The 20,074-nt window shown below is 33.9% G+C and overlaps 2 protein-coding genes across 2 annotated transcripts; both read left to right on the forward strand.

Annotated features, from left to right (window-relative positions):
• The first annotated feature begins 1,585 nt into the window (after positions 1 to 1,585).
• On the forward strand, positions 1,586 to 7,048 carry LOC117907192 (protein NUCLEAR FUSION DEFECTIVE 4-like). Its single transcript, XM_034820636.1, has 3 exons — positions 1,586 to 1,977; positions 5,206 to 6,137; positions 6,329 to 7,048. Exons 1-3 carry the CDS (start codon positions 1,669 to 1,671, stop codon positions 6,798 to 6,800), a joined length of 1,713 nt encoding a protein of 570 aa, XP_034676527.1. The 5' UTR covers positions 1,586 to 1,668; the 3' UTR covers positions 6,801 to 7,048.
• A 7,286-nt stretch (positions 7,049 to 14,334) lies between these two features.
• On the forward strand, positions 14,335 to 16,152 carry LOC117928305. The gene has a single exon (XM_034848212.1). The coding sequence runs from the start codon at positions 14,544 to 14,546 to the stop codon at positions 16,023 to 16,025; it is 1,482 nt and encodes a 493-aa protein (XP_034704103.1). The 5' UTR covers positions 14,335 to 14,543; the 3' UTR covers positions 16,026 to 16,152.
• Positions 16,153 to 20,074: the final 3,922 nt, after the last annotated feature.

The raw sequence follows: 20,074 nt of genomic DNA on the forward strand, positions 1-20,074 counted from the left end.
TTTTTATTTTTTATTTTTAAATTCCATAGTCAATTGAGGCCACATCTAGAGGCCTTTTTATTCTCTTTCGTGCAAAAGAAATTAAAAAGAAAAAGGTAAAGGAAGAAAGAAAGAATATGATAACCCCAACATGATTATTAATAGATTTCATGGGCTGGTCATAGAGGACCATGACTTGGGGTTAGGCTAATGTAAAATTCAATTGGTTGTGACTCTAAAATTATATAATATTTTGGTTAAAATTTGGTCATGGTGTTGGATATGATCAAGTCACTACTTTGACAGCTTCTTGTACATTGAATTAGAACTTCCTTTCCCATCTATCACATACCCAAACCTTGTTAGATTTGCAACATTTTGTTAAGTAGACAAAGAAAGTTAGTTACATACTAAGTAACAAACAATTTTGGTGGGGTCTTGGTATAAAACTAGTATTAATTACTACGAAAATATCATAAGACTTTTTTTATCAATGCCGTTATAATGATTTTATACAAGTCAAAAGAAGGGTTTAAACAAGTTGAAAAAGGAAAAATATAAAAATAAAAACATATTGAAATTTTGTGTGGTGTCCACCTTTACTTTATTTGTTTTCACTAACTCTCCAAGTATTTAATTTTTGGTCAAAATGACTTTTCCAAGTTAAATTTTGTGTTGGATGAAAATTTATCATAAAATGTCATTGACTTCATATTTGAGATGATTTTATTTTTTTGCTTTTTATTGAAGTCGTGTTTAAGATAATTTTGTTCTTCGTTTTAAAGTTACCTGAAGTTAAAATTAAAATTAAAAATTTTAAAAAAGTAATATTAAAACAATTTTATTAAATAGGAAATAATTTCTTATATAAATCAAAAAAATATTTGAATAAAAATTAATTGATTTCTAAATACAAAGTTTTTATTTTTATTTTTTTCAGCCATTCAAACAATTATATTAATCTTGAAAAAGCTTTTTTTTTTTTCCAAAAAAAAAAGTAAAATCAACTTGAATAGAAGTGGAATTTAAAGATAAATTGAATGATACAAGTAAGGGTCCTCGTGAATCATTTGTGGCCACAATTCTTTATCATATCCTAATATATATATATATATATATATCTCTCTCTCTCTTTGATGGTTTGTTTATAACCATTATTTAGAAAAAAACAAACATCATGAAACACTTTTTTTTTCCGTAAAATCTCTCTTCAAAACAATTTATTTACAAGACAACAAAAGACCTATTATCCAAAGACACCTTTAAAAAAAATTTAACATTAAAATAACAAATAATTATGGAAAAATTGGTTCATTAACATGTGATGGAGGATGATTCTGGGAATCCAACAACCGTCAATTACAAATATTAAAAGGAAATAATTGTCTGTGGACACTAGATGACCTAGGCATCACATGACGCCACGTGAAGGGCTGCCATTGGCATCCCATTGAAGAGGGATAGCTTTGCAAATATAGAGAAAAGAGAGGGAAAAGAAATAACAGACCTTAAAAAGGCACAAAAAAGAAAATCTTTCCTTTTTAACTACAAATTAATAAAGTGAATACTGAATTTGTATATGAATGTTTATAAATAAGGCCACGTAGAGAGGGAGATGAGAGGGGAAAATTGAACAAGAGAGATTAAATTTGGGCAGAGGGGAAGTATTGGGCTGTCATAATCGTTATCATGGCTGGACAGTCCAGAAAATGGATGATCCTTGTGGCAACCATATGGATTCAGGCGTTTACAGGGACGAATTTTGATTTCTCGGCCTACTCGTCGGAGCTGAAGACGGTGTTGGGGGTGTCTCAGGTGCAGTTGAACTATTTGGCGACGGCGTCGGATTTAGGGAAACTGTTTGGGTGGTCTTCTGGGCTGGCTTTGATGTATATGCCATTGTGGGTTGTGATGTTCATGTCTGCTTTCATGGGGTTTTTTGCGTATGGCCTTCAGTGGCTTGTTATCAGGAGTATCATTACCTTGCCATACTTTCTGGTATGTTGTTTCTCTCTCTGTCCTTCTTTCTTTTATTGGGTTTTTGAGAATGGTCCCAATTCAATTGATTGTTCTAGTATCTGCAGTTTTTTCTCTTTTTCGTTTGGGTTGGGTTCATCAATGAATAGTGCTAGCTGTTGATGGGTAGTTGTAGATGCTCTCTCTCTTTCTCTCTCTCTCTCTCTCTCTCTCCCTCTTCCATTTCTTTATATCTGGCTTTGAGGAGGGCTCTTCCGCCCCCTCCATTTTTTTTTCTTAATATCTCTACCTCTCCCTCCTTGTTCTCATATCTGGCTTTAGGATTCCCTCTCGTTGTTTTCGTTGTGTTTTTGCAGTAGGGTCTAATTATATTTAGATGAATTGCTCTTCACCAGTACTTCTTTAAGGGTAGCTATCAATCCAACTAGTGATGCCATGGATGAGTTGTTTTGGACCTCTTCTTTTTTTCAGATGAATTATGAATTTTGTCATGGAGTTCTCTATTTTGAAGACCAATATTGGGGAAGATATGCTTTGGTGATTTCTATTTCATGATAATCTCAATCTCCAATGACCATATATTCAAAAGAAATGGGCGAGTGATACCATACTCATCCACACATATCACTCTTCTACTTGATTATAAAACAATAGAAGAACTTATAAAATTCAAAAGAGATAGTACAAGTACAAGCTTCTTAATGAGCAATATGATTTATTCTTAATTACTTGTTGAAGGAAATAAGGCTTTGGATTACTTTGTGAAATGCCTAAAATCTAAATTGATTGTCTCACCAATAGATTCTCCATCCCAAGTCTGAAATGGAACTACAAAAATTCGAGAATCACTTTGTTTTTGTAGTACAAATGTTTCCACCTTTTTTTATCAGAAAACTTTCTTATAAAAGCATGTTTTTAAAGCTTTTCCAAAGTGAGAGTGTGAGAGAGTTTTTTTTTTTTTTTTTAATGTTTATATAGTGATAGTTTTTAGGCAATTTTAACATCACAACTCTTCCATCAATTTTCATTTTGTTGAATCGGGTCGGGTAAGCCCATTTGGACACCCAAACCCAACTCCAACACTTACACACTCACAACAATGGATTCATATATAATTGAGTTTTTTTTCACCAAATTCAAAAGTCCTAACCTCTAATATCACATCATAACATTCCTAACTTGAAGGGTGGGTTTTGCATCTAGAATATGCGAATGCTTTATGTATTCATGTGTAGTATTTATTCTTCTCCTCTCATAGAAGCATACAAATTTTGGAGTTATTTTATTTTTTAATTTTTATGTTGTATCTTTTTTTGTCATCCCTTCAATTACAAAAATATTATTTTTATTTTTATTATTTGATTCTCACCCTCCAAACCTCTTCTTAAAGAAGTACTCCAAATCAACGCATTGTCAAAATTGGAACCTCAAAACATATTCACCACCTACCCCTCAGTTCACCTACTACTCCACACTTCACCTACTTCCCGTCAGTTGTTTTTTCGAAGCTTTCCATGAATTCAAACATTTTACCATTAACTTTATATTTTCTACTCTCATTTTCCCCCTTATGATAAACTTTATTCTTAAATATCAACATGATATGAACAAGAATTCACATAAGTAGTTCCTCAAGAATAACTATATGTTATCTCAAGTTAAGATATGAAATCTTAGGATCATATTTTAATTATTAGAGTCATTAGGGATGATTTATATGTGGTTGGAAATTAAGGGTTCTCCCTAGGATTAAAAGATTATCATATATAAATAGTCTAAATAATTAAATTTTGTAGTAATAAAATCATACATTTAATATTTAATGTTTCAAAGTCAGGAGGCTCGGTAAATGGAACAACAATTTAGTATCATTAAACATCCTAGGACAGTGTTTTGTTATTGTTGCTTAATTTATTTGGTTCTAGTTTGACCCGTTGTCTCAATTGGCCTAATCTTTTGCTTCCTCTAATTCACACTTTAAAATAATTTCAAATATTGTATAATGTTGTACATATTAAATATTATTTTACATATGGAAGCTAAGTAAATTACTTTACAGATCATATTGATTGTTTGGCATAATATGACATGACATGATAAATATTTTATTCTTGAGAGATACCTAGAAGAACATTACATGAGGAAAGATTACATTTAAAAATGAGGACTTTTAAAAAGATAAATTAATTATTATTATTATTTTAAAAAATGGAAAAAAGTAAGCTTGAAACCAAATTTGATGTTCCCAAGCTAGACAAACTTTCATTATTGCTTTCATTGTAAATAAAATAAAATAAAAAAGTTAAAGGAAGAGGTGGTAGCTGGAGAAAGGCTTCAACAACCCAAGCACATGGTTGTTGGAGAAAATGCTTGAACTACCAAGACATTCAACACCCATATATCTTCTTTATGTGTGGCAGCAAGTGAGGACTCCATATTGTAGATTAGTAAGTGCATCATCCTTTGCCAGCCAGTTAAGCATGTGAGGAGAGGAAGCGGGTAAAATTAATCAGTGGATCAACTGTTTGTTGATTTGCAGCAAAGCTTTGTCCCTTTCTTGCATTTGGGAATATTGTGAGGAATAGTATGTGTTGGTACTTTGTTACCTATGTGCACATATGCTCATACATAGGATGTTTGAAGAAGAGAGGTTTTTGAATCCATGCATGCAAGGTTTGGGTCATATGGTGCCGATGGATATCGATCTTGCCTTTAAAATCCAAGTCCATTTGATTATAATCCTATCAATAGATCCCATTTAGTTAGCTAGCTAGCCTTCATATATACATTTGATTTGAGTTTTCTTAAGTAAGTTTATCATTGACCAACTAATAGTTCTTACTTTTGAGTTTATATGGCATGGATCCATGTAGATTTGGATGTTGAAAGCTTCATCTCTTCCAAGTTTGATTGGTTTATGTTGAGCTACCTATTTGATCTAGAAGGCATGGAGTGTGAATAAACAGACGAGGGAATGAATTAGTATGAAAAACTTGAAATTGGGACATCTAGTTGATCAGAGTAACATGCAAAGCTATTAATTTAATCTAAAAGCTTAAACTATTAGGCAACGGAAGACTAACAGTTTAGTATCTTTTATATATATATAGTTTCCTTTGAAGTTTCCGATTTTCCATCTTTTCAGTATGATTTCATGAATTGTTTCTATTAGCTCCAATTTATGAATGAACCCCTTGTTATATATGGCCTTTCCTAACTGAAAATTATTTCTTATATGCTGTATGGCAGGTGTTTCTTCTATGTTTATTAGCTGGCTGCAGCATCTGTTGGTTCAACACGGTGTGCTTTGTTCTTTGTACTCAGAATTTCCCTGCAAATCGCCCTCTTGCAATCTCTCTCACCGTCAGCTTCAATGGCGTAAGCGCAGCACTATATGCCCTTGCTGCCGATGCCATTAACCCTTCTTCAGATTCACTGTATCTTCTTCTGAATGCCGTAATTCCTCTTCTCACTTCCATTGTTGCCCTTCCCCCAATCCTCCGCCAACCCTCTTTAGACCCTCTTCCTCCTGATGCCATTCGCCGCGACTCCCTTATATTCCTCATACTGAATTTCTTGGCTGTCCTCACAGGCGTCTATCTCCTTCTCATTAGCTCAATTTCATCCAATGCAACAACATCTCGTCTCCTCTTTTCCGGGGCCATTTTTCTTCTTGTCCTCCCCATATGTATCCCTGGTGTTGTTTATGCTAAGAACTGGTTTCGGAGAACCGTCAATTCTAGCTTCCGCCTTGATGGCTCTGGCTTCATTCTTGTGGATGCTGATGATCTTGAGCTTCACAAAGAGCTCATCACACGATCAGGCAGTGGCTATGGGAATGGAATTTCTGATATTATCAAGAGCAATGGATCTACTCATGAAATTGTTCGATACAACAGCGTAGAACGTGAAAGTTGTTGTGAGAAATTGATGGGAAAAGATCAGTTGGTAATGCTTGGAGAAGAACATCGAGCTCGTATGCTTGTTCGTAGGTTGGATTTCTGGCTATACTACATTGCTTACTTCTGCGGGGGAACGATAGGGCTGGTGTATAGTAACAACCTAGGGCAGATTGCACAGTCTCTTGGCAATAGCTCTGACACTTCAGCTCTAATCACTATCTATTCTGCCTTCTCCTACTTTGGTCGCTTGCTTTCTGCCGCTCCTGATTACATGCGTGCGTAAGTACTCTTTAACTTTAGTATTAGTGCGATATCCCACATTAGTTAGTAGAAAAAAATTCATAATACTACATATTTATGAACTCCTATTAAATTTATATGCATGTTTTAAAATCATGACAGCTGTTGGACCTAAGTCAATATCTACACAATTTCACTATCTCCAATTTTCCTTCACTCGTTCCATGCAGGAAGGTCTACTTTGCAAGAACCGGGTGGCTTAGTATAGCGCTTCTGCCAACCCCAGTTGCCTTCTTCTTGCTTGCGGCATCAGGCAGCAGCGGCAGCATCTTGCACGCAAGCACCGCACTGGTAGGGCTAAGCTCAGGGTTCATATTTGCCGCGGCTGTTTCAATAACATCAGAGCTGTTTGGACCCAATAGCGTGGGAGTCAATCACAACATTCTCATCACCAACATACCAATAGGCTCGCTTGTGTATGGCATGCTTGCTGCAATAATCTATGATGCCAACATAGGCTCCAGCTTAAGAATGGTGACTGATACAGCAGTGTGTATGGGTACGAGATGTTATTTCTTGACGTTTGTCTTGTGGGGAAGCCTCTCAGTTATAGGGCTAGTGTGCAGTGTGCTTCTATTCTTGAGAACTAGACATGCATATGATCGGTTTGAACACAATCGGATTTCATCACAACTGTACTAATAGCTTAATTACTATAGAGGAAATGGTGATGGTTATTAATATTTCGGTTAAGATTCAATGAGTGGATTGTTGGAGGAGCAAATTAAGTACTTGTATAGAGATATCAATGTTTACAGGTGTGCGTTTGATATTATTTACAAGAAACGACAAAGGCTAATAATAAACAAGCCAATTTTCTATGGGCTTACGGTTATGAGATTTGTGAAGGAAGATGGGATCAACCTCTAAAATTATTCACATTGAACCTACTTTCAATTTGCATATATATGGGCCTCATCATCATCATCTCTCTCTCTCTCTTTCCCTCTCTCTTTACACGTGAAATGAGCAAGAATCCACAGAATTGCTAGTCATGCACACTTAAAGCAAAAAAAAAAACATATTAGGCATACAAATAATTTTTACCATTGAACTATGAGTTCAAATCCTAATGGATTTAAATTTTTTGGAAAATTGGCTACTTAATATGATATCATAGTTCTCGTTACCACCTCTCTCTCTCTCTAAATATGAAATGACCAAGAATTCATAGAATTGCTAGTCATGCAAACTTAAAAGGAGAAAATCATACTACACTTTGTAATAGTTTTTATCGTTGGATTGTTACTTCAAATCCTGACAAATAGGGGTATAAATAAGGTCGGTTCTGTCGAGTAAAAAATGAATTGAATTAATATAATCGATTTTATATATGATAAAAACTTATCCAATCAAATTTGAAGTTAAAAAAAACAAAAACAAATCAAACTAAGCTTTTTAAGGTAGATTTGGTTTAGTTTTCATAGATAAGTTTTGATCAAACTTAATGATCTTTTTTAGTCCTCAACTCAGTTGTAGATTTGTATTCGTTTTGAGCTCAAAGCCTATTAATTTGAGTTTATATTAGATCTTAAATCTAATTTGTTTTTAAAACTAATTGAAACTAACTTGAATTTGATGTTAAAATATATGGAATGTATTTAGAATTAATTTGACAATAATATAAAAATAATGAATTACTTTAATAGAATATAATATAAAAAAACTTATCAAATATCAAGTAATTATATATAAATTTTAAAATGTCAATTTAGTTTGATTTTTATTGGTTAAGAGATAAGAAAACTGAATGGATAAGGTTGGTTTTCAAAATTTTCAAATTGAACCAATTTTTTTATTATTAAAAATTGAATTAATATGATCGGTTTTGATTGGTTTGAATCGATTTTTCGATTTTTTTAATTTTGCTTATACCCCTAATAACAAATTTAAGCTTTTACAAAAATTAGTTGCTTGATATAGTATCATAGTTTTGGTTACTTGAATTTAACGAAGAATGATCAAGTTATGCCTTCGATGGTGGGTATGGTAGACCACGAGTTATGGGGATCGCGGTTGTAGTCTATACCTAATGGGTTTGGTGGGGCACATGAGTGGGTATTTAGTAGAAGTCTTGCCTCGCATAGTGGGTATGGGATAGCATGGGATATTGGAAAGTTGTTTTTAAAAAACAATTTCATTGAATTTAAAATTTAAAATTATTTGCTTAAAAAATAACTTCCAAATTCAATACTTAAAAATCAAAGTTTTATAAAGACTTCATAATAGAGAGATTTTTTTTTTTCTTTCCATTTTTTTTTAATTTCCTATTTCCTTTACCAGCTTTGAAGGAATGATCATGACTTCCTTGGTGGTTGTGAGGAAATGCATGCTTCAACAACCAAAGCTATTTGTTTTGCCAGCTTTGAAGGAATGATCATGACTTCCTCGGTGGTTGTGAGGAAATGCATGCTTCAACAACCAAAGCAGTGATCTACACCTATCCTTTTCTATGAACGTGCATGTTGGCAAATGTGGAGTCCGTGGAGACTAGTTGGTGCGGCCTAATCCTTGTTAGCTAGACACGTGAAGAGGAATCGTGCACGGGCCTAGGCGCTTGTACAGAATTATTCTATCATATATTCATTTTGGGCCCATTCTCTGTGTATTGAACGTACATGTGTTTAATTAGCATGGAAACATGCACCAGATATCGTGCATGAAGAGAAGCGGCTTTATACCGAATACCAGTTTGGGGTGAGTTCAAGCTGGCCAGAGGTATATATGCATATATGAATAGTAATTTTTTTTGCATAAAATAGTGAATACTAAATAGTAAAATTCACTTCGTTACTGTAGAGCTTTTGACTTTTTTTTTTTTTTTAAAACTTCACATGCATATAAAGAATTCTCTTTTGGTGTAAGCATGAATGACGTAAAGCTAAAAGATGTTATTAGTAGGGAATCTTATTTGCTTCATCTTTCGATGTAGGTTGATTGATCATTTAAAGCTGAAAGATGTTAATGAAGGATATTTTCTTGTACAAGGCTGAAAAATGTTGTTGGAGAAACTTTCATAACCATCTATATTGCCTAGGAGATGGTGGGGGAAATCTTTAGATTTTGCTTCATCCTCCAAGTTTTCGTTTTCACCTTAAGAGGTTTCACCTTAAGAGAGGAGAGAACAGTTGTTCTTGAGGAACCTTTTGATACTCCTTGATTGTCTTGGTTGGAACAAGTTGAGTTTGAATCTATTGTTTCTTAAGAAGAAATTGTGACATGGAGTTTGAGATAGATGATTCTAAACGTATTTTTGAACTGTTTGGGCGAAGACATCATTTTTTAATGCATCCTACTAGTTGGTATTAAATATCCTTCTTAAAGAGGGAAAAGTGATGAGGCTTCTTTGATGATGGTATTATCTAAGGATAAAAATATTGGTAATGACGGATATATCGGTACTTCGATTTTACGAATATATCAGAGATATATCGATGAATATTTTGATACAAAATATCGATAAACCAAAAAGTGATCAAAAGTCATGAAAATGTAAGAAAAACTCTTAGATATATCTTTAGAAGTATAATAAACATTTTAAAGTTGTTTTATTGAAGAAATTGATATATGTATATATGATTTCCGATATTAAATTTAATTATTTCGTGTCGATCGATAACAAATTTAAATTTTGTAAGTATACACTCATTATGAAACTAGATGAAAGATTTGATTTTATTAAATATCAATAATTTGTACATATTACATTGTAATGAACCTTTAGTACCAAAATGATGATCAATGTGATTCAATGGAATTGATAGATGAAGGAATCACATCTTGTTGTTGGAGACAATATTGGTACCAAGTCAATGAGCCTCGATAGTATTGATTAAAAATTCGAAGATGTCATGTATAGATCTCTTGAGTCTTGCCCACTGCCTCCACATGGATAGGATACTCCGAGTTCACCCATGTGCTTGTGTCAAATCCTTCTTGCATCTGACATGGAATCACTTCCCAACCATTGGATCAATGCCATATTTAATCTTAACCCTTGGATTTGGCAGCTGACCATTGAGATTAGCTTTAAAGGCTATGTTTCTGGCCGTTAGATCAAGTCCAAATTTAATCTTGGCTCTTGGATTTGGCAATTAATTATTGGGATTAACTTTAAAAAGGTGGTTGTGTTTTTGGCTGTTAGATCAATGCCATATTTAATCTGAGCCCTTTAATAAACCATTTTGATCATTCAACCACTTCAATATAAATGACCATATTTTTGGCCGTTGGATGAGCCAAAAAAGTAGTCTACCACAAGCCAAAAATAAGTCTACCACAAGCCTAAAAAATAGCCTGCCACAAGCTTAAAAATTAGTCTACCATAAGCCTAAAATATAGTCTACCACAAGCTTAAAAAGTAAGCTAAAAAAACAGTTGTCGCCTGTCACCAAGAACGATGAGCTACGATACATCGTCGATTTTTTGCGCCCACAACACCATTTTCGTCCGCTTCCATGAATTATTGCCAAAATCCGATATATCAACGATAAATCACTGATTTTTTTTTTTATCGATTTTCCCGAAATATCCGTTAATTGATTTTCCGATCACCTTTTCGTTTCGGGCGTCGTTGACACATGATATTTCAAAGATAAATCGTTGATTTTATCCGACATTTTTGTCCTTGGTATTATCCCACTAAATTGTCCATGCAAGAGCAAATTCATTGGGGAAGGTTAAAAGTTCCCTAAGAGGATCGGAACAAAGGATTTTTGAAAATTTTCAAAACCTTGAAGGAAGATCATAGGTAGGATCTAAGTGTTGGGCCAAAATAATTCCACCAACTATGGAATTAGAAAAGGAAGGAAAGTTAATGCTTAGTAACTAAAGGATCTTGGTTTAGAGGGCTTAGAAAAGTCGTTAGGATTACCTGCCCAGTTTGAAGCTATGAGGATCTTAAAGATATGAATAGTTGACCAAGCTAGTTTTGAGTTCCTAAAATTTATGAAGATTATGCTTGATCTTAATAGATCCAATATTCACAAAGATGAACTCATAAAAATCTCTTACTTTTTGAAAGATGACTAGAAGGATAATGAAAATTATCATGAAAAGTTTTCTTAGCAATCTCCCTTGTTCTTTTTGCCAATAATAAGAGCCTCCACAACTTGTTTTTCAGAAATATATATCATCCAATTTTTTTTTATAAATAATATATATATATATATATATATATATATATATATATATAAAGAATAAAGAAATATGGTAAACAAGGTTTAGTAGACAAATTATTTGAATTTTATGAAAAATGAATAATATATATTAAGAATAAAAAAAATACGGAAAAAAAATGTTTGAAACACAATAGGAATTTTTAGGAAGTGACAAAAATAGAAAAATAATAGTAAATAAATTATTTAATTTTTATATAAAAGGTAAGAGAAAACATTATAGAATAAAGAAATATTGACAAAAATGGTTTAGTAAATAAACTATTTAAATCTTTCATGAAAAGTGGAATAATATATATTATAGAAATAAAGAAATAGAAGATATAGAAAAAAAAATGGAAAATAGAAGAATGAGTAAATAAATAAATTATCTAAATTTCTTTATAAAAAAATGTAATATATATTCAACAATAAAAAATTTGGAGAAAAAATGTTGGGAGAATGAGAGATAATAGAAATTTTCAATAGATGAAAGAGTATTTTAGAAAAGAAAAAAAAATATATGAACAAGTAATTTAGAAAAGAAAAAATTCTCTCTCTCTCTCATTATATGTATGAATTAATTTATTCTTATATTACCACCATCTCTCTTTGTATATATATATATATATATATATATATATATATATATATATATATATATATATATATATATATATGAGTTAACTTATTCACATATTACCACCTACCCATAAGCCTACTCCCACCAAAAAAAAAAAAAAAAAAAACTATGAAAGAATAACTTAGAAAAGAAAAATCTCTCTCTCTCTCTCTCATTCAAGTTGCTTCAAATCAACTTAATCAATTTAATATTATTAAACTCGGTTAATTTGCATCGAGAAATAAATTAAACCTACTAAAGTCTAATTCAATTAAAATCATCAACTTGATTTGATTCTTGAGTCGATTAAAAATATACCTAAATCAAACCTTGTCAACCCCTTGTTAGAATCATCACCATGCTCTCTTTAATTCTTATAAATAAAAAATAAAAAATATATTGTGACATAATTATAATTAAATAATAAGCAATAAATCAATGTGAATTGAATTCACTTGTTCCACTGTTGGACTTAGACTGGACCACTCCATGATTCAAACACAATCTAAATTTTAGGTTATGTGGGTCAAAACTTGGACCTAGGTTGATGGGCCATGAATGGCCCAACCCAATGTGTGGCCTTACTTGAATTTGAGTTTGGAGCTAAAAAAACCATGAAGTATAATATTTTAAAGCTAAAGTAATTTCAAAAACTTGTGGTCCCTCCTCGATTCTATCCAATTTCCAAACTTTTGGAATTTTCTTTCGTATTCATATTTTGTTGGATGAATGTTGAACATTAATTAATGTTTTACTATTATAAATCAACTAATACATCTATGATTTGTTACGACGAAGTCTAAACTTTTGGATTAATTTGTAAATTAGTTACATACTTACATGACAAGGACTACTTAAATTGAACTTCATTACACAAAACAAAAATAAAAAATGGAAGTATTAATGTAAAATAAAGGGCTTTATTTTTCTAGTTATTTGTTTTTCCAAAAATTGTTGCAAATGATAATAAGGGGAAAATCATCAAGGGGAAAAACATCGTACTTATAATTTTAAAAGATGATTTTAATTTAAATTATAGATAATATATCACATCACATCTTATGCTGCAAAATTACAAATTTTTTTTTTATATAAGCTTTTCAAAAAATAAAAAATAAAAAATAAAACAACAATAAAATAACAAAAAGCAGAAAAATCCCATAAAATAATAACTAATCAATTCCATCAAATATAATCCCCTTTCTTGTGATTTGACAAATGACAACCACATAAATTAATTGGCTTAAATGTTACACTCAAATTCACATACATATACAGCTAAATGCAACTCAGAAAGAGAGCAAAGTAGCCTATCCCTAAAAGAAAATAAATAAATAAAATTTGTGCTTCTAGGCCAAGCCAAAAGCACATGGAAGTGGCTTATAGAGCCCACCACCTCACATGTATTTGTATGAACACACGCATGACGCATCACACTCAAAACCTACCTAAGATGTGACTTGTGTTGTACATAAAGAGAATTTAGGTCAAAATCAACATTCAAATGGGTCTGCTTCATATCCTCTAAGGTGGGTAGTTGACTTTTACTTCATCATAATCCTAAGGAGGAAGAGAAGGCTCACCAATATTAACAATTCTTCATAGAAAATATATTCATTAATGAGTATGATAAAGGTTTTACTTTGAAGAAGGTTGTAAATAAATGAGAACTAGCTATAAAATAAATGAAATTATTATTAAAATACAAATAAATAAGACTTACCTATGATGATGTAGCTATTTTTTATTAGTTGTTATTTTTTAATATGATACTAAACATGAATTTTTGACCTATTATAAAAAAAATTCTAATTTATAATGATGAGAATAATGGAATAAATAAAAATATAAATCTTCAACAAAATAAAAAATAAAAAAATCGAAGAAATTGTTTTTTTTTTATGTCTTTATAATTCACATGATCACCAATCACATCATGAATAAAATAGTTCAGAGATTAAAAAGCTAACATTTTAAAATGTATAAACCATTCAAAACCTACCTTTCAATTCAATGGGTATCTACTCAAAATTAGGCTCAATTGGGGTCAATCTTGGCAGCCCCACATGACTTGCCCACTTACCACGTACAATGATCCCACAAAAAATATCCTACAACCCACCCCCATCCACATACCCTTTTTCATCAATATATAAATTCATCATGTGTCTTTTTGGTCTTGGAAGTAGATCAAGGATCATGTGACCTAAAAAAGGTTGGTCTTAATTTGATCCAAAGGTTGAGGCTCCCCCAATCAATGCTACTTTATGTAGATTATACATCTACATATATGTATCTTATTATTTCCCTTCATACAAGTCAATATGTAGACCATATGTGTATAAAAAGAATCCACTTTTTCTCATAAGAGGCGTGGGAAACGCACTAAAAAGAAAAGAGTAACTACAAAACCCAACCCACTTGCCTTAGTGCATGCTGGCCTCCCACAAAGCCTCCTTCTTTCCTACTTTTTCTCCTCACTTTCCTATTTGGGATTCAAACCCACATACCCAAAACCATCAAATGAACACCTAGAAAGTTTTGTTTTTCAAAAGCTTCAAACACAAAACAAACGCCCTTCTCCATACTTTGAAACTCTCCCCCAATATGGCTCCCAACACCAAGCCTAAAAAGGGCTTTCTTCCACCCCAAACAAGCCTCACAACAACCCTTTTCTTCATTGTTCTCTTCACCATTCCAGCTCTTCTTCTCCTCCATGCCCCTTCCACCTCCATCTCCAACACCTTCTCCTCCCATGCCAGTCCCTGGACCGGTGACCTCCGTGTAGCTGAGTTCGCCTGGAACCGCCTGGAGCTGGGCGGGAGCCGTGCCCCACCCGTCGTCCTCAAGATCGCGGTCTTCTCAAGGAAATGGCCTATTGGCACAGCCCCAGGTGGCATGGAGCGCCATGCCCACACGCTGCACACAGCCCTATCCCGCCGCGGCCACCGCGTCCACATCTTCACCTCCCCGCCTGGAGACCAGAGAGGAGCAGCTGCTTTGCAAGAAATGAATATGCAGCCTAACGGCACCCCAACGTCCTCATCCCCGAGAATTCACTGCCATGAAGGGGAACCAGGGCGGTGGCGCTACAACAAGGCGTGGGAGCAGTTTGTTGAGGAGAACCGCAAAGACCCTTTCGACGTAGTCCACTCAGAAAGCGTCGCGCTGCCTCACTGGCTGGCGAAAACTCTCCCCAACCTTGCGGTCTCATGGCACGGTATTGCCCTTGAGAGCTTGAGCTCAGACCTCTACCAAGACTTGGCCCTGCGTCCCCCCGGGGAGCCCATCTCTCCAGGCTTCAACAGGAGTGTCCAAGGGGTGATCCCAAAAGTCCTGAATGAAATAAGGTTCTTCCACAACTATGCCCACCACGTAGCCATAAGCGATAGCTGTGGAGAAATGCTAAGGGATGTATACCAAATCCCCACCAAAAGAGTCCATGTGATTCTGAATGGAGTCGATGAGGAAGACTTCCGGCAGGACCTGGAGCTAGGTCACCAGTTCCGGTCCAGAATCGGGATCCCACAAAACGCTAGTTTAGTACTAGGAGTTGCAGGGAGGCTAGTGAAGGACAAAGGGCATCCCATACTCCATGAGGCCTTCTCCAGGTTCATAAAACGACACCCAGATGCCTACTTGATTGTTGCAGGCTCAGGGCCATGGGAGAACAGGTACAAGGACTTGGGGCGCCAGGTACTAGTCTTGGGATCCATGAATCCTTCCCAGCTTCGGGCCTTCTACAACTCGATCGACGTCTTTGTGAACCCAACTCTTAGGCCCCAGGGGCTCGATCTCACTCTAATGGAGGCCATGATGAGTGGGAAGGCTGTATTGGCATCAAGGTTTCCAAGCATAAAAGGCACAATTGTGGTTGATGATGAGTATGGGTTCATGTTTTCTCCAAATGTGCAGTCACTGTTGGAAGCAATGGAACAAGTGGTGAAAGAGGGAAGAAGAAGGTTAGCACAAAGGGGAAAGGCGTGTAGGATATATGCAACCTCTATGTTTACTGCAACCAAGATGGCCTTAGCATATGAGAGGATGTTTCTTTGTATAAAAAATGAAACATTTTGTATGTACCCTTAGGCTACAGGGATAGAACATAATTTTTTCTTTTAATTTTTTCTCTTTTTTTTTTCTTTCTATTTTTTACTTTGAGAGTTCATTTTAATAGGAGAATATATTGCTTATAATAATTTCTTTTTAGGATTAATTTCTTTCACTTTCTTTCAAATTTTGGATTTTGGTTAAATATATCAGTACTTGTTGGTTTGCAATTTCACAAATACTTTACTTATTATTTTTATTTCTAATTTTCACTGTCTCCCCTTTCATTCAAAATAAGGGATGTATTTGATAAAATTTCACACCTATGAAAACTAGATATATTTAGTCAAAACCTTAAGGGAGGTGAACGAAATTAAACACCCTCCTCCCCTCCTCCCCCCCCTTTTTTATCACTAACCTATGTTGCTATTTGATCAATTAGCATATGAGAGGTTGTTTCTATATATAAAAAATGAAATATTTGATGAGTACCCTTATGCCATAGGGATAGAAAATAATTTTTTTTTCTTTTTTTATTTGTTTTTTGTTTTGTTTTTTTTTTCGCTTTTTGTTTTGTTTTTGTTTTTGTTTTTTGTTTTTTTTACTTTGAGAGTTCATTTTAATTGGAATATTATATATTGCTTGGAATCATTTCTTTCTATCACTACCCTTTGTTGCTATTTGATTGATTAGCATATGAGATGTTTCTTTATATAAAAAATAAAACATTTTGTATGTATCATTAGGGTATAGGGATGGAACATAATATTTTTTTTCTTTTTAAAATTTTCCATTTTTACTTTGAGAGTTCATTTTAATTGGAATATATATTGCTTGGAATCAATAGTTTGTTTTTATCGCTACCTTTTGTTATTATTTAACCAGTTAGCATATGAAAGGTTGTTTCTTTGTATCAAAAATAAAACATTTTGCATGTACCCTTAGTGTGTACTTGCATTTTTTACATGCATTCTCATTCATATCAAAAATTCATCATCAATAAGAAGGTTATGCCCCAATGTAAGCCATCATCTCAAAATCTATCATCAGTAAGAGGGGTATGTCCTAGTGTAAGCCATCATCTCATATCAAAATCTATCATCAGTAAGAGGGGTATGTCCCAATGTAAGCCATCATCTCAAAATCCATCATCACTAATGCTCCAAGTAATCTTCAAATCTCAAGCATCGCCCATGTGTGAGCTATCCAACAAAACGTAAGATATCACGACCTCAAGGTGGTCTCTAGACCTTAGACATAACGTAGGTTAAGGTAATAGGGTGAAAGAAACAAAAGGAAACTAGGCTAAAAAAATTCAATAATATAATACCCATAACCCTCATGTGTGAGATGCAATACGTAAAAAAAAAACCTCATGAGTCATGGACCTAGGGGTGTCCCAAATACAATAAGGATGGTAGAAGAATGAGCATACCAAACATCAACAAGATGAATATAAACCAAATATGAATGCTAAATCCAAATTTGACATCGAAAGATATGAGAAAAGAAAGAAAGAGATCGAGTAATGAAAGGAAGTAATGATCCAAAGGTCAAACATGGTCGACACTAAAAACTAGTATCCATCCAATGTAATTACATAAACCCTTTAGAATAATATGAAAGCTCTCTCTAGATATTCTGAGTAACCTCTATATACATCTCAACCATAACATAGTCAACAATGTCATGAAGAAATCAGGCCACTCTCTTATCATAAACCACTATTCATCATCTTATAAAATCAATATTCATAACCATATAAAACCCTTCGAAGACACGTGGAAGACAATCTGGATACTTTACAACAACCTTTTTGCCTATCTAAACCATAAAATAGTCAACAAGCTCATAAAGTGATCAAATCACTCTCTCATCACAAGCTATCCATTATCATGCAACACTCATCTCAAGTCCAATGTACTGTATTAAACTAAGATAGACAAATGTGGTAAGGTCATATAGTGGTGTCAAGGGGGTGTCATACTAGGCTCAAAATAGGTAGGTCATCAAGTCAAAAAAGTTAGGGTATGGATATAGATATGTATAAGATGCTACTCTAATCATTAGATGAAATGTGTCGTAGTCCCAAACTCCCTAGGTCAATCTCCTGATCCTAGGTCAATAGGTTTAATATCCTCTATGGTAGATCATCCCAAGCGATCATGATATGTAAGTGAAAGATGTCTCGTATCAAAAGCATAACACATATCAACATAAGAGATGTAAAACATATTCATAAAAAAGGGAAGAACAAATACTCATAAGAAAAAAATCATATCACTAAATAAATCATTGAGTACATCATGTGTGAAAAGTAAAGGACTACAAACAAATGGATTCTCAACATGAACTATAAGTTGCAACTATAAACCAAAATTGGACTTGATAAAATAAAGATGACTTAGACGACTACCACAATCAAACCATGGAATTTTTTATACTAAAACACTACAAAGTAATGCACCTATGTTAAGTAAAAGAATACCTAATCTAAAAAAAATCTCATAGTGTCAAGTGGTCACTGAATATCGCCAACATCCATAATGCTCCATTGAAAACCAAGATGAAAGGGAATTGCATGAGTAGAATGTGTAGACAAAGGGATTAACAATCATACTTGGGCTAGACAAGTTAACGACACTAGAATAAATCATGTCCTATGTCGTATTGTTGAGTGCAATGCAATGCTCAGTATCATGTCCTTAGGTTTGATGATATGCACAATGCTTATGCAGATAGAAATGAGAAGGAATAGGATGCAACAAATGACATGGTGCCAAGGGAACAATCAAGTTGATATCTCAAAGCTTCTCAAAAGCTCAAACTGTGGTCATGCTCAATGGTGTATACTATCTCATAGGCCTCTAAACATATAATTTAGGTGGTTGATGAGCAAGAGGTCTCGGATATGGTGGTCATGGTTGCATACTAGTCGGATCAATGTAAGGCTACTAAATATAAACCAACTAATACTGATAATGTGAATGAGATAAGTGGGCTCTGATTGTAGGAGGCCTATAGTATGAGTGATGAGCGGGCCTTTAATGCTGGTAACTAATAGTGTTGATCTCTTTTGCCTTACTAGGTGATTTGATCGACTTTTTTCTCTTACTATCATGGGAAGAAACAGTATTTGTCCATAGACCTTGAGCAATAGTCTCCTCAACATTGAAAACAGTTTGAAACAAACTCTTGAGATCTTGGAAAGTGATGCTTATGAGGCGTCTAGCAAACCTCGACTAAAGGTTTTGAAGAACCATATCAATATGACTTTTCTCTTTAAGCCAATCTACCATTCCAACCACATTTTCCCTCTTACAACTAATAAAGTAAGATATAATCTTGTCTAACCTTTGTTTGGTGGCTTTTAACTATTGTACGGATACATCAATATCAATGCTAAATGCAAACTGTGTCTGAAATTCTTGAGCCATATCTTTCTAGTGGAGTTTCGAAGGCTCAATCAATGTAAACCATCTCTGTCATGCCCTCCTAAGTGACATAGGGGAAAAAACTACTAACTATGCATCATCTAACCCATATGCTCCCATGACTATGTTATACAGTCTTAAATAGATCTTCAGAAAACCGATTCCATTATAGCACTCGATGTTCGAAACATTTGAAATTTGGTAGGCAAGCCAGTTGTCAATATGCCATCTCTTTCATACCAAGTTGAACCTCCATCCTATAAGCTCATCTACCTCATCTTAGACTCAAGCCTCTCAACCTTGGCCTCTTGCTCAACCAATCTAACATCATCATTAATAGGAACAATGTGATATGGTGTTGTGGTGGTAGAAGGTGTAATAGTCTTATAATGATCATATAAATGAAATGGAACACTATGTAAAACCTTGGGAGAAAAAGCTTTTGTTGTCTTAGATGTATGAGGAACTGTCTCATATGTACCTATGCCAATTAGATGATGATCATAGCGAGAACTCTCTATTTGATCCAAATGTCTACTCATTCTCATCATAAACTTTTGAATAGAAGCAAGTATGGAAGTTAGCTCGTCTAACATTAATTGAATTGTTTGAAATCTGGGATGAATTTGATATGATCAATTAGTCTCCAACCTT

Source organism: Vitis riparia, chromosome 2 (genome assembly GCF_004353265.1).
Source record: "Vitis riparia cultivar Riparia Gloire de Montpellier isolate 1030 chromosome 2, EGFV_Vit.rip_1.0, whole genome shotgun sequence".
NCBI lineage: Eukaryota > Viridiplantae > Streptophyta > Magnoliopsida > Vitales > Vitaceae > Vitis > Vitis riparia.

Coding starts and splice junctions, on each gene's coding strand:
- LOC117928305 (XM_034848212.1), top strand. CDS start 14,544: ATGGCTCCCAACACCAAGCCTAAAAAGGGCTTTCTTCCACCCCAAACA.
- LOC117907192 (XM_034820636.1), top strand. CDS start 1,669: ATGGCTGGACAGTCCAGAAAATGGATGATCCTTGTGGCAACCATATGG. Junction 1,978..5,205: donor TTACCTTGCCATACTTTCTG/GTATGTTGTTTC, acceptor GCTGTATGGCAG/GTGTTTCTTCTATGTTTATT. Junction 6,138..6,328: donor GCTCCTGATTACATGCGTGC/GTAAGTACTCTT, acceptor CGTTCCATGCAG/GAAGGTCTACTTTGCAAGAA.